The 13,989-nt window shown below is 39.2% G+C and overlaps 1 protein-coding gene across 6 annotated transcripts in view; it reads left to right on the top strand.

Moving 5' to 3' along the window:
- kank1a (KN motif and ankyrin repeat domains 1a) overlaps positions 1 to 13,989 on the top strand; it is a 65,440-nt gene that overhangs the window by 22,716 nt on the left and 28,735 nt on the right. The window contains exons 1-3 of one of the 6 annotated variants that reach the window (XM_084728266.1): positions 10,066 to 10,126; positions 11,391 to 11,437; positions 13,792 to 13,921. In XM_084728266.1, coding sequence (XP_084584392.1) covers positions 13,885 to 13,921 — 37 coding nt within the window. In that variant the 5' untranslated portion in view covers positions 10,066 to 10,126; positions 11,391 to 11,437; positions 13,792 to 13,884. Of the gene's footprint in view, positions 1 to 8,154; positions 8,260 to 9,999; positions 10,127 to 11,390; positions 11,438 to 13,791; positions 13,922 to 13,989 lie in introns of those variants that run through there. The other 5 variants (XM_084728268.1, XM_084728267.1, XM_084728269.1 and 2 more) reach the window with 5 other exon arrangements.

Genomic DNA, 13,989 nt, shown 5'->3' with positions numbered 1-13,989 from the left:
CTCCTATATGAGCCTGCATGAGTCTCTTTAGCCTAATTCCCCTTTTAGTGCCTTTAATGCCCAGCATGTATATTGAGGGCTGTATTTGATTAACACCTCTGTGACAGTGTTAGAAAAACTGAGTGTTACAGGCATCATAAAAGTAGACTTTATGACAGTATATCCATTTTGCATTGCTTTAGATTGTACCTAATAAAGTGGCCATTGACAGTATGTTTGTATAACATGGCCCTTTGACCTTGTGCATTAAAAATCCACGTTTGGTCCATGTTTTAAAATTTTTAACTTTTGCAGGTGGAGGACAAATGGTGAAGCTGAGCATTTTTCTGATATATTCAAACCTTTTAAGTTTTGCGTCCTTTGATGTGATCATAGTTGAGTTCACCGTGACAAACCGCAGAGACATATCGAGTCTGGCTTTGCATGGTGCCCCATCGAGGAGGGTCCCCTGCACGGGGTGGTGAGTGGTAGTGGTGGTGGGTGGCGTTCACCAGCCCACGACTCCCCTCCTCCGCCTTAGTGACTCCACTCAAGAGCTAAACAAATATGTGGCTCCAGCCTGTCCTTGGTCAAGTGCAGGCCGGACAGAGGAGAGGAGGGGGGGAGGGGCAAGAGAGGGAGGTATGGGGGGGGACGATAAAGAGAGGGGGTGGCAGCACAGAGTGGAAAGTGGGGGGTCAAAGTGGCCCAAACCGGACTGAACAAGGATGATGGAGAGGCACAGGAATTAAGGAGATGAACTGATGGTTTAATCTCCAGAGGATGTTTGTTTCTGATTCTGATGTTTGGAAACCAGCTCAAAATTCAGCTGACTCGGTAAGAGAGGACGCTAAACTTACAGCGTGTCTTTTTAAAAGTTTTGAGCTCTTTGAAGGTGCACAAATCAGGAATTTTGATGTGGATTTAATTAGAGCTGCAATGATTATTAGTTAGTCGATTAGTCAGTTGAAAGAAAATGAGTTTCCACCTGTCTTGATAATTGAAAGTGTCAAATGTTTGCTGGTTCCAAGATCTTAAATGTGAGGAATTTTTCTTTTTTCATTTATGATAGTACGTTAGGCCTTTGTTTATTTTGTCCAATCAACAGTCTGAAAACCAATCTGAAGGTGTCATCTTGGGCTTTTTGAGCATTTTTTGACAATCTTTTGACATTTTATAGCCTAAACTGATTAATTGATAAGGGCGTTGCAGCCCTAGTTTTTATCTTCAGACGTGTATCGAGGGCAGAGAAAGTGAAATTGTTGAAAATGTTGAATTTCAGTTGTTTTCTCATCTGGATGAGCATCAATGACTGATCCATTAATTGACAAGTGCATTGACAGATAATTAATCAGCAACTATTTTAACAACCTCTTTATTATACCATAAAGTGATTTTGGCAAAATACCAAACATCTTTTAAAATTTCAAGTTATTTGATATTTCCACTTATTGACAAAACAGATTAATTAAATAAGAAAATTTGAAAATAATCTATAGCTGCAGACCTAGTCTTGACTTTTTCAGCATTATATCTTTTTTAAAATCAGTAAGCTTGTGAATGTGTGAAGAGTTTTCCCACTAAATGTGATCTTTAAAGAAAAACATACACTTCTATTCTCATTTTCCCACTTTTCTACAGTTGCCATTCTCTGGAGTGCAGTTTGAAGTTTTTAAAACAGTTCTGTTCTCTGAATCTGAAACATGTTTTCCCTCTAGGGGGCGTTGTTGTCAACAGAAGGAATGACTGTGTTAAGAGGAAAAAAGGATTCAGAAGAGTTGTGTGTCCTTAACAGAGTGAATGAAGTCCTAAATCACTGCTCAGGGCGACTTTACGCTGCAGTGAGCTGAATAGGCTGATTAACGATGTACCAAACTGTAAAGGCTAAAGTTAAAGTCACGCATTTGAAGAACAGTGAGGGAGAAAGTTGAAAACAATCGCTGGATGTCTTGATGATGATTGATAATTACCTCAATGACTGAACAGTAGGCAATCTTGCTTGAATTAAATTGTGAATTATATATTTTACATTTGTTTTGTGCACAGAGAAGGAGAAAATGATCCTTAAATCGCTCAGGAATTCAGCCTCCCAAAAAACTTTCTGATGCAGATAAATTGCACCTGTTTTGTTCTTTGCAAATTAAGTGTTATTATTTCAAATAAGCTGTAGGCTAAATCTAATTAAACTATTAAAAGGTGAGACAGACAATTTGAAACTTGGCAAAAACTTTCATTTCAGAAAAGGTACCCAGACGCAGCTGATTGGCTCTTATGCTTCAGGCAAAAAATAAAAAATAAATAAATAAAACATTAAATCTCACAGCAATAAATCGAAGGTGGAGCACAGTTCTGGAGCTTGTCTGCCAGATTTTAACCCACCATCCTCCTCAGGCTGTCATCCAGCAGAATAAATCATACGTCAGGGTAATCATAACCACATCTTCAAAGAGCTTGCGCAAAGATACTTTGGAATTTAGCACTGTGAGATACCGATGGTTTTAAAAAGTCTTTTTCCTTTGTTATTTTTTATTGTAGTCCATTAAGTCTCGGTTTCAGTTGTTCAGACGTTGATGATTAAAGTTGGAGGCTCAGTCCTGTTAAACTTGCAGATTAAAAGTTTTGTTTTTTTTTTGCATTTGACAGTCTTGCACCAAAACGGTTCTGAGAGGAAACTGAACCTCTGGAGAGCAGCTGTCAAGATAAATAGTTGAACCAGATAAAGCACATTCCTGAAATAGAGGCACAGCAATCAAACACACCTTTCTGTGGCCTTTACAAGTGGGTTGTTTTAGGGGAGGCTAACAGCAATGTTCATTGTTGTTGTTTGTTTCTACAGACATAACGGTTGACTGGTCTCTCTGTTAATAGACTGCTGCATATAATAGCATTCATAGCCTGCTCTTATTTGCAGCCTGTGTCTGCAGTATTTGGGCTCTCATATGTAAAACGACCACAGATGTGCCAGTGTTGCCAGCTGCAGGCCTTTGGTGAGATGTTTTGAAACCTATGGAGTGATAAAATGTACAGAACAAAGACAACAAGTCACCATAGAGACAGAAACAGATACAAAACAATAATTTTACAAGACAGAACATGAGCCATGCATTGCAGCATGAAACAGCGGAACATCAGTACAGTAACACAGCAACAACAAGCCAGTTTGGCACATATAGCCATGCAAACAACGTGAAGCAACAAAACACAGCCAAAAAATACTGACCGCAATAAACAGTAGACAATAGATAAAATACTATACACGTTATGTTGTTCATGATAAACATTTAAAGCGGCAGTTACAGTACCACAGGTGGTACACAAGTTCCCTCTAGTGGTACGCAAAGGAATTTCAGAAATGTTTTTTAAAAATGAAATGCATTTCCAATGAAAATACATAAGATATCAGATCACTGAAATGTTTCAATATCAGCCTGCTACGTAGTCATGATCATGCACATAGCATGCGCATGCATCCATCCAGTAATTATAAGACAGTGATGGCAGTATAGTTAGTGGAGATAAAATGAAGAGACCAAAAATTAATGTTCAGAAACACAGCAATGGTTGCTACAAAGGAGGACTGTTTTGAAGAAGAGTGCAGATCAGGAGGAGAACATTTCAAGCAGCTGTGTTGAACATGAAGTTGACGACGGTGAATCGAGCACAAGTAATTGTGGCTACTTAAGAAGCACCAGTGAGGTGCCCACTAAACCTGTTGGCACCAAACAGCACAAACCATAGCGATAGATGGTCAAATACTGCAACATTTGCATGGAAAGCGAAGAAATCGTTCATCTGAACTGCTGCAGAATTTTAAGAGTACAATAAGCTGTGGCCTTGGATTCAGCTGGCCTTGAACATCTGTACATGTGTCTCACAGATGGTCCAAACTGTTTCTCTGTAATTTTAAATCCTCCGTTCCAGAAGACTTTTTCATGCTCAGATACTCTGATTCTGAAGTTTGTTCCTATCTTGAAATAACAAGAATCCGTTTTCCTTTTTCCGGATACTCACTGTACAAGTTTTCTGACAGAGGTATAATGAGGTAGAAATGGTCAGACAGAGGAATGAACATAATGACGGGTGTGTGTGTATAATTTCTTTGATTTCCATAATTGAGCAAACGCTTGTCGTTCCCGGATGCTATGTTTATCCCCATGCACGAGGTCTGTGGCGGCACCAGAGGAAGAATAGCAGGGAGTTGAAAGTGATCGCACCAAAAATAACTTGATGTGTGATTATACAGCAACAGGACTGAAGGTTGACTCATCCTCTCACTTTATGGACCACTGTGCTGGTCTTGTTTTGTAGTCCTTGTGATTAAACGCTTGCTAGGTCAAGATTTGGGTCCAGATTATACTTTTGGAGAGCCGTTGGTTTGTTAGTTTTTAGTTTTCTGACAAGAGACCTGCTCGCTGAACCCTTTTGTAAAGGTACAGTGCCCATTTTCAACATTTTGAGTGCAAGATATTAACTTTTGGTGACTCAGTTACTGCAGATACGGGTCTTCTGTTTTGGAATTTGTACATTTCTGTTTGATGCAGTGTTGCAGAGTGGAGTAAGACTAGAGTTTCTCTATATAATGTGACAGTGGCATGTTCAGGAGGAAGTAGACTTGTGGAGAAACGACAACTGATATAGTCAGTGTTAGGATTGTTATCGTCCGTTGTGATGGCTGACAGGCATCGATTACAGAGCCCTCTACCATCATAACATCATTTAAAAGCCTTCTGTATTTGTACTATTGTGTCCCCTCAGAGTTGACTTTTCCTGTAGCTCTATCATGAGGTAGATTTTTGTGGTTTTGAGTGAAATGTCTTTTACAACTATTAGATTGCTTGCCGTGAAAGTTTCAGACAGACAGACATTTCACGTTCCCCTCAGGATGAATTGTTAAAACTTTAGTGGTACATCTAATGTTATCATCAGGTCAAAATTTTAATGTGTCTAGTATTTTAGTTTATGATCAGTTACCTGCAAAATGAATGACATTCCCCTCAGCCTCAGCTGTATTTTGTGTTTAGTGCTAATCGACACAAGTTAGCATGCAAACATGCCATTGTGAGCATGTTATCATGCTGATAGTAGCATTTACAGCCTCCCAAAGGTGCTAGCATGGCTGTAAACTCTTAGTATTGTTATTTATTGTCCATAAATGATTCTTTTTATGCCAAGAACGCCTTGGTGGAAACTTGGCACAAACATTCACTTGGACTCAACAATGAACTGATTAGATTTTGAGGTCAGAGGTCAAGGTGACTTTCTAAAACATTTTTGGCCATAACTCAAGAATTCATATGCTAATTATAGACAAAATGTCACACAAATGTCTAATAGGATAAAATGATGAGGTGATTATGATGCAGAAAGTCAACTTCATAGTGACATCATAATGTTCAGCTCGCTGTCAGTCCTCAGTACTCCTGTAAAAATAGTCTCCATAAGAAGACGGCATGTTTCTTGCTGGAAATTATTCAGTGGAATCACACATGTATAGTAAGAACTTCCAATTTGCCAAAAAACACGTAACACGCTGTATTATATTCCTTCAAACATGGATGTAAACTGGAACTTGAGTCTTTGGCAGCGGTTTCTTGAATTGCCTCAGTTTCTTTGGATTCATTGTCTACAAAGTGTAGAAGTTTTTCTTATTGACCTAAGATCTATTTGGCTTCAGAAAAACCTTGCTTATCCTCTTGAAGATGGGAAGTCTTAACTTTTAGCCACTTGGATGTAGCTGGAAGTGTTTTTTTTCCTCTGACCTTGTGGCAGTAGACCTATAAAGTAGGAGGCAAAATCCCTTCGGCTGACTTTTCATTCCTGTACGTTCCCTCCTCCTCGCCGGGATAATTGAAAGGCCCTGAGGCCAACTCTGCACAGTTGAGCTCAGCAGGCTCACGCAGGACATCAAAGGGAAACGCACCGCCGGACAGCACAAGCTGGGGTCAGTCCCGCGGCTACCCCTGCCAAACTGTAGTGAACGTCAGCAACGAGGCGTCCGGCCTCCTCGCCTGGCCCCGAGTCTTCTCCGTAGTCGGCACAGCAGCTTCTCCTGTAAAGCTTCAAAGGCATTTCCTAATGAGGGCCAGATGCAGAGCTGAGACGACAAGTAGCCACTGCTTGTTCTGCAATTATGCCGACACATACATGAGCACATTAACACTTGTCTTCTCCTGCCAGCACAGGAACATAAAGTATTGTGTGCAATCACAAGGAGCTTTGCTTGTCTTTTTCTGTTCTTACAGAGATCCTCCTGAAGAAGACAACTATGCACAGTCATGATAACCATGTATCCACAGAGAGATAAAATGCTCTCCATGCTGCTGCTGCACACGCAGTTGGTGTTTTCATGCTACTGAGCCCTTTGTGATCCTCTGAATAAATATATCCCAGTTTCTCTGGAGGCTTTTTCCCTCCATTAAAGCTGTAACCTCAGCTTTTATTAGGGGAAAAACAAGCCTGTTGAATATTCAGCGCAGCGGGTTTGCAACCTTTACAGCCCTCTCTTAACTTTTCGTGCTGTTTACTGTTGACACAAAGCTCGAAAACCTGAGCTTCCACTGTGGAAAATGTGAACTGTCACACCACATCCTCTCAAGACTTAAGTGTTTTCTCTTCAGTTGGTCACTTAATATGGTAAACAAATGGGTCGAGACGCAGTGCATGACTTTTAGACCCGCATGAATGTTTTGACAATGACGGTGCTGATCGTTTGAATCAGTAGCGGAATCATTTTTTACTTTTAAGAAATATTATTAAACTTTTGCAACATCTAGAATTTCACTTTTCCTTAGATTTTTCCTTTTTCCTTTCAGTATTTCCTGTATGAACACAATCTTTTTGTGGTTTAAAGTGAACATTTGAGATCGCAGTTATCCATCTTTAGCAACCAAAATTATAACAAGGGGCTTTTTTTAAAATTGTGTGGTAATCCAGTGTTTTTCTCATCGCTTTTTATACATTTTTCGGAAACGCTTTATGAAAAGTTGTTTTTCTTTTTCCACCCGAGTTATCTAACCCTAACCCCCACATGAGGACTTAGTTCACTTTAAAGCGTTTTGACTGTACAAAAACAAAGTATTTGCTTTTTTTTTTTCTTTTTGATAATTTAGTCCCTTGAATTAGTAATTTGTACTCTCAGGATTTCAAGTTGTGTTCACTTATTATTTGGGCTAGCTATCATTTAATAAATTGCAATAACAGTATCAATACCAGTACCCTTAAAGTGATACAGATCACAATAGAGTATTTCCTTTGATATCCATCATGTTAGTGGAAGCATTCCTGAAAAAAAATCCTGCATTTTCTGTATTTATGTTTTATCAGACACTACAGATGTGTAGTATAGTCATTCTGATGTTTGGGGGCATCTCGACTCACTGAACTCCTGATCTCTCTCTCCATGTTTGACTGGAGAGGTTATAATACTACTTGGTACTGGGTTATTTCAGTCGATACCTTAAAGTTATCAAGTTCTGATAACCAGCCCTGTTATTATACAATTGTAGAAATTAGTCATCTCTCTGATCAGGCATTCGCTTTCTTTCAGTATAGATCTGATCATTATTTTATTAATCATTTTGTCTATAAACTATCCCAAATGCCTGATAAAATGCTGATGTCGTACAGTTTTCCTACAACCCGAAGATGAAGTCTTCACATGGTTCTGTATGTTTGAAGAGTTACTTCAATTATTAATAGATTTTAAAAACAGTTGCCATTAATTTTCCTCCTATTGACTAATCAGTGAATGTACTTCATAACCTTGAAGTTGGCTTATATGTAAATCATTCAGAGATTTTTTTCCTCTTCTGTTGTTCACTTGGCTCTGTGATTTTCTTTGTTTTACCATGGAAACCGAAACCCTGATATATGGCTGTATTTAATTACTTGTTAGCTTGCATCTGTTTTTGTTTGTCTTGCCTGTCGAGTCTCTCACATCGCAATAAATCATTGAGGCGGCTTGTCTTTTGAGCTCTGACACACGCCTCCCCCGTGAAGGGGAACCTGACCCGAGTCGCTGTAAATCAGTTGACGTGCAGTCGTGCACCTGCAGCTCCTGTCACACCTCTGCACTCTGAGAGCTGCATGTGCTTCGTGTGTCATATTTATGTAACAGCCTGGGAGGAACAAAACAAGTAGTTCTGGTTTGTGTTGTCTAACATCGTTGCTCTAAGTTTTTGTTTCACCTCGCCAGTCGTGTCACACTTATGACTCCTACTTGGATCAGATCAGGCTACTTAAAAATGTTTTTTTTTCCTGTTCAGTAAAGAGTGAAACATGGTGAGTCTTTTTAATCTTGTCTTTGAAAAATAAATTTAAAGACATTATCGACTGTATTGAACAGTAGTTAACAAATTGTACAAACTTGGCCATAGAGAAAATACTTAAATCATCTGACTATGACTTTAGTTATTTTTTTTAACAGTGAATAAAATGTGAGTTTTTATGTGTTTGTTGTCATCAGGGCGGCCTGTTGTTGTACCAGGTAGTAAAGACACTGTTGAGACATTGCTGATGATTTGATAAGTAGATATCGGTGATGTAGTTCTTGTTCTTCTTGGCATTACATAACATTACCTTTGGTTAAATAACATTTAGTGCATTTGCAGACATTGGTGTCACTTCATGTAGAGATTAATAAAAACCTCTAAAGCGTTTGATTCTGATAGATGATAGAGATTATGTTTTTCTGTATTTGATTACAGCGGAGCAAATCAAAATTCTTATTCAGCTAATATGATTAAGATGGGGACAAGGAAATCTGTTTGAATCATTGTAGGTAAGAAGTGATCGATTATCTGGCATTTTGACATAATCGGCGTCGCCCGATGCCTGCACTCATGAGGCCGATAAACACAAAATGTGTGCAGGCACCTCTTTGGGGAGCCTCATCAGTGTGGCTGCTGTGAAACAATGTTGGCACACCCCCCTGTGAGATTTGGGAAGATGGTGAAAAAGTTATTTTTGTGAAGCCCTGTTAGAGATGTTAATGATTAATTGATTAATCACTGATAAGAATTTAACCAGTGACACATTTATTAATTGTGTTTTGTGTACAGATTCTCCGGGGTTTAAATGTTGGTTGTGCTTTGTTGTTTGGTGAATATGAACAGGCGGACAAGAGCAGCTGTTTCGAGTGAGAGCCTTATTGTTTAATTATTCTGTATGTTTGAATTATTTGAGCTTCATTAATTAATATTTGTGCCACTAGAATTGTTAAAATATAAATATGCATTTTCTGAAAATGCACTGAGTCTGCAACCCTAAGCCATGTACTAAAAACATTTTCAGGTTTCCTCAGGCACCATTTATCAAAGAGTTTTCAGTCAAAAACCCCAAAATGTTCAATTTACAATTATCTAAAGTAGAGAAAAGCAGCAAAATCTCAGATGTTAAAGGCTGGAATCTGTTTTTGTTTGTTTGTTTGTTTGTTTGTTTGTTTGTTTGTTTTTTGGGATTGATTAAATGGCTGAAATGATTAATCAGTATTACCAGTCAACTAATTGTTGAAACTCTCATTCATTGTGCTCATTGATTATCAGTATCTAGATCCTAACATCTAAATGTATTCTTAAACTTTTACTTTAACACAAGTGCACAACACGTTTTTACTGTTATGTAGTTAAATGTGTAATCTTTCAGTTATATCGCCTGATACACCTGATCAATATGTCTTTTGTATTGAAAGCTGCGATCATGTGTGTGTGAGGTGATTACGGTGCATTGTTGACTCTCTGTCTTCACCTTAAGCTGCTGAGGACCGAAGTGTTGGTTAATGTGTAAACGTTGATGAAAAGGTTTTCCATTGCGTTCTATTGTCTCCCTCATCAGCTGCTTTTCAGCGAGGTGAAGGTCGGCACACGCTGAGGACTGACCGCAGGTTGTTAACCGCATTAACTCGCCATGCGCTTCACCTGGAGGCCCAGCGGAGGGGTCGCTTCTACCCAAACAGCCTAAAGTCCTGTTTCCTCTTATAGGACACAGATCGTTTGGCTGTCATCTGAGGAAGTCGTCTAATCTTAGCTGTGAAACTCAGCCCTCTCGCCCAGAGGACTGCTGGGTATAGGCTAGTTGTCGGGGGGCTGGTGGACTCAGTCGTGTTTGCTACCTGCGTGCGGTGGGAGGGAAGTTAGAATGAGAGTTACAGGTAAGCTGCATGAGCAGATTGTTAGAACAGCAGCAGATCTCAGTGATGATGAATGCTAACATGTAGCAACCAAACAAATATGTGACCACAGGACTGTTGTTGTGTGTGTGCGTGCCTGCTGTTAGTGTGACAGATTATACATCCTGCAGCATTACTCTGTTCAACAGACCACAATAAGGTCTGGTTGTCACTCTTTAACCTCACGTGATCCCAAGGACACAAATGCTGTAAAAACGTGGCTTGTTTGAGTCAATTCCTCAAACATCTGTTGGACAAAAAGTGCAGAAATGTAATGTGATAAGCCTCGATGCCTGTTTTAAACTAGGAGCTCATGCATGTGACACTGAAGTCTTAAAAAAAAAGTTGACTTTCAAGTCAGTCCACCCATTCTGGCTGCGTTGTTATGCAACTGGCTGAAAGTTCATGTCTTCAGGATACTCATGGAAATGCTGAAATAATAAAAGTCAGAGTTGTAAATTATGAGCAGAAATGGGAGTTCCTCAATATGTTGATAATTAACTGAAGGCCATGTTGTTGTGTTGCAGAAAAGAGACCAAAAGTGAAGACTAGTCTGCAAAAATTGAGTCGTTTAATCAGTTACTCGATTAAAAAAAAAAAAAAGTCAAACATTTGCAGGTTCCAGCTTTTTAAATGCAAAGATTTGCTGTTTTTCTTTGTCATTTGTAACAGTAAATATAGAGTCTTTGGGTTTGGGGAAATTGTGATGATCATTTTTCACATTTTTTCATTTTATAGACTAAACAATTAATTGATTAATCTTGAAAATAATTGTCAGGTTGATCAATACTGAAAATAATCTTTAGTTGCAACCTTAGGTCCGTAAAAATCTTAGCAGGGCAAAGAGTTTATTGTTCAGTTTCTAACATTTTTGTTCTAAAGTTCACCATTATTTATTCACCAAAATGTGCAGCTATCATACCTCCAGTATCATTACAGTCCAGTGATCACTCATGTAGCTTATAGATCATCATAGATTCGTTACAAAACACATTATAATGATCTTTTTAAAATGGCTTTTACAAAATAAAATATTTACTTCAAGAGATAGATCAAGAATAATAGAATGGTCATCAATGCAAAAACACAGTATCAGAGCAGGTTTGGCAGCCTTCATCTGTCAGCTTCTTCCAGACTTCCTGAATCAGTGAAGCTGGTTATGATGATAACAGACTCAAAGTTTGGCAGCTTTTTCTATTTTCTTTCCTTCTTGGTTTATCTGAGGATTTCCTGCTCCTTCCTTCAGGTTTGCTTTCTTGCAGCTCATGGAAACGGAAACTTGGGAGATGTTTGGTCAGTCTAATGCTTGTTTTTGTTTTGTTTGCTTGTTCATCATGTATTTGCATGAAATTGGCAAAGAGAGCTCGGATTTGGGGTTGAAGTTGACTTAATATGTTGTTAAAGGCTTTAAAGCTACACATGCACATCAACGCAGGGCGAGCATGAAATATTTTTGCCTGCTTTGTTAAAATGGGATTACACTTGTAGGTGAATGTGCACGGAGGCGTTCTGATTCTTTTAAGATGCTTTCCAAAATATTATTGCATTTGTAGTATCTCTCTCACTGTTTGTGTTTTTAAAAATAAAACTGTTAATTAGTATTTTACATGAACTTTATTTGTATCTAAGGGCTGCTTTAGTCAAAGGATTTCTTTCTTTTAAGTGCATTTGGTAATTTTACTCTTTCCTTTTTTGTATCCTAAAGCAGCAAATATTTCTCCTAATTACCTGATGGCGCAGTGTAAAATGCAGTCAAGAGTCTAGTAGTAAGGATGTGGTTATCAGACTGGATATTGTGATCTACTGTTACTCACAACATGCTGTAGTTCATTTTAAATGTGAGGACGAGTAGCTCAGAAGGGGAGGGACTTCAGGGTTTTGAGCGACGTGTCTACGATTACAGTCTATTTGGGTGCTGGACTGGTCCAGTGTGCTCTGTAATGGTCGGTTCACGTCTGTCCTCTGTATCAGATCTATAGTTGGTCCTGGGGATGACGGGCAGTCAGGATTTAGACACATCAGCTTAATGACATGGCTGCACTGCTTTATTTGGGTGCGTACTGTAAACAAGAAATTACATGTGCTGTAGATGAGTGAAAGCTCGCCTGCAGACTGACAGAGTGACCTTTCAGATGCTCACTCAGAGGACCGCTATTGATCTGAAGTCAGCTTGTGTCTCTCAGATAGGTTTGCGGTTCATACACAGGTATGCGACTTTTCAGCAGGTGGAGATGTTGCTATGCCATTTCTGCTCGGGCTGAACAATTTTGAAAAAAATTACACTAATCAATTGCAGAGGGAACAATCATTGAAAAACATATTCAAAAGGTTATGGTGTGATTTTTGTGTGGACATGTGCCATTGATATTTTCTTAAGTCTGTAGAATATGATGTGTAGGCGAGGACATCTCTGCAGGATGACAATATTTCATTTAAAATAGTATTTTCTACACACATTTTGCTTTCCACAAATATTGTACCTCCTGCAGACACAGACAAACTCTGGCTTTATACACCTTATTTCACCTTTTCATGAGTTTCGCTGCTACTGTAGTTTGTACTACATAGTTGGAAGGGGAAGGTGAGGCGAGTGGTATTCAGTTGGTTCTAGCCTACAACCTCACCACTAGATCATTGACAAGCTCATAAAAGAGATCCAGTAACAGAAAACAGGAAAATATTGGGAACATGCAAAGTAGCAGCAAATTTAGCAGATTGCCACAAAATAAATAAAAAGCAGTTAACAGTTAAAGTGCAATGTCTAAACTGCAGAATGACTTCTTTAACATTTTTAATAAAATATCACTCGTAGTGAAAATGAAGCCAGTCTTATTTTGCTGAAGACCCTTAAAGACTGTCTTGAAGGCCACTAGGGGGCCCAGATCCCACTTTAGGAGCCAGTGATCAACAGGGGACAGAGGCTCTGAGGTTAGTAGTGTTGCTGTTAAATAGAGTCTGAGGTCATAGAGTGTCTAAAAAGAGCCCGGGTCTATCTGAGCCAACCTTGCCTGCATCTTTACTCCTCCAGATGCTCTTTTAACAAACCAGCCCTCTATGAAGTCGACTTTTCCCCCTCGCGCTGGCTCCTTTTTATTAGAGCAGAATAGCTCTTTTGTTCCTGCTCATAATGTATCCATTGACGATGACCAGGCCGGTGCACACAGGACCTCTTATGTTCATAAATGTCAGACGCAAACACACCTGTGAAAAAGCAGAGGTCAGCGCCGTCGATCACGTTAAGTGGGCTTCAGCTTTCTCCAAAAAAGTCCTTTGTGTAAAGGGACATGAAATATATGTCGGACAGAGACCTAACGTGTACTTTTTTGGAAAGGTTCCTCTGTTATACTTAACGTTTTTAAGCTGTGCTTCCACTTACAAACCATAATGTGATGTGAACAGGTAAATGCCTATAAGGTTGCCATGCAAAGTTCAAGAACAAATAAGTTGTCAAAGTCATAAATCAGCAGTTTGACTGATAGGACTCAGCATTTTTGCTCTGAGCTTTCTTCAACTTTTTCTGATTTTTGTCTTGTTAGATAGTACGTTGAGGAGCCATTGCTTATTGCTGTGTACCTGTATTACCTGCATGTGTCTCTTGCAACTAACTTCATGTGAGTAAATGTTTTCCTTTTGTGTTTTTGTCTCAGTTCGCAGGTTGCATGGTAATCTGGACTTGATGCATGGCAGTTGCATGACGGCAGTAGGTCTTGTTGTGGGACTGAGAGCACACAGCTGCAGCCATGGCTCAAACCATGCACGTGAATGGCAATGGCCCAGGTAACCAACCCTTTTGTTACATTATTTTGTCACTGCATGCATTAGTGATGCTGTTGTGTGTGAAGTAT

This window comes from Lutjanus erythropterus, chromosome 10 (genome assembly GCF_056507025.1).
Source record: "Lutjanus erythropterus isolate fLutEry1 chromosome 10, fLutEry1.hap2, whole genome shotgun sequence".
Classification (NCBI taxonomy): domain Eukaryota; kingdom Metazoa; phylum Chordata; class Actinopteri; order Lutjaniformes; family Lutjanidae; genus Lutjanus; species Lutjanus erythropterus.
This window is presented reverse-complemented; position numbering and strand designations above follow the sequence as displayed.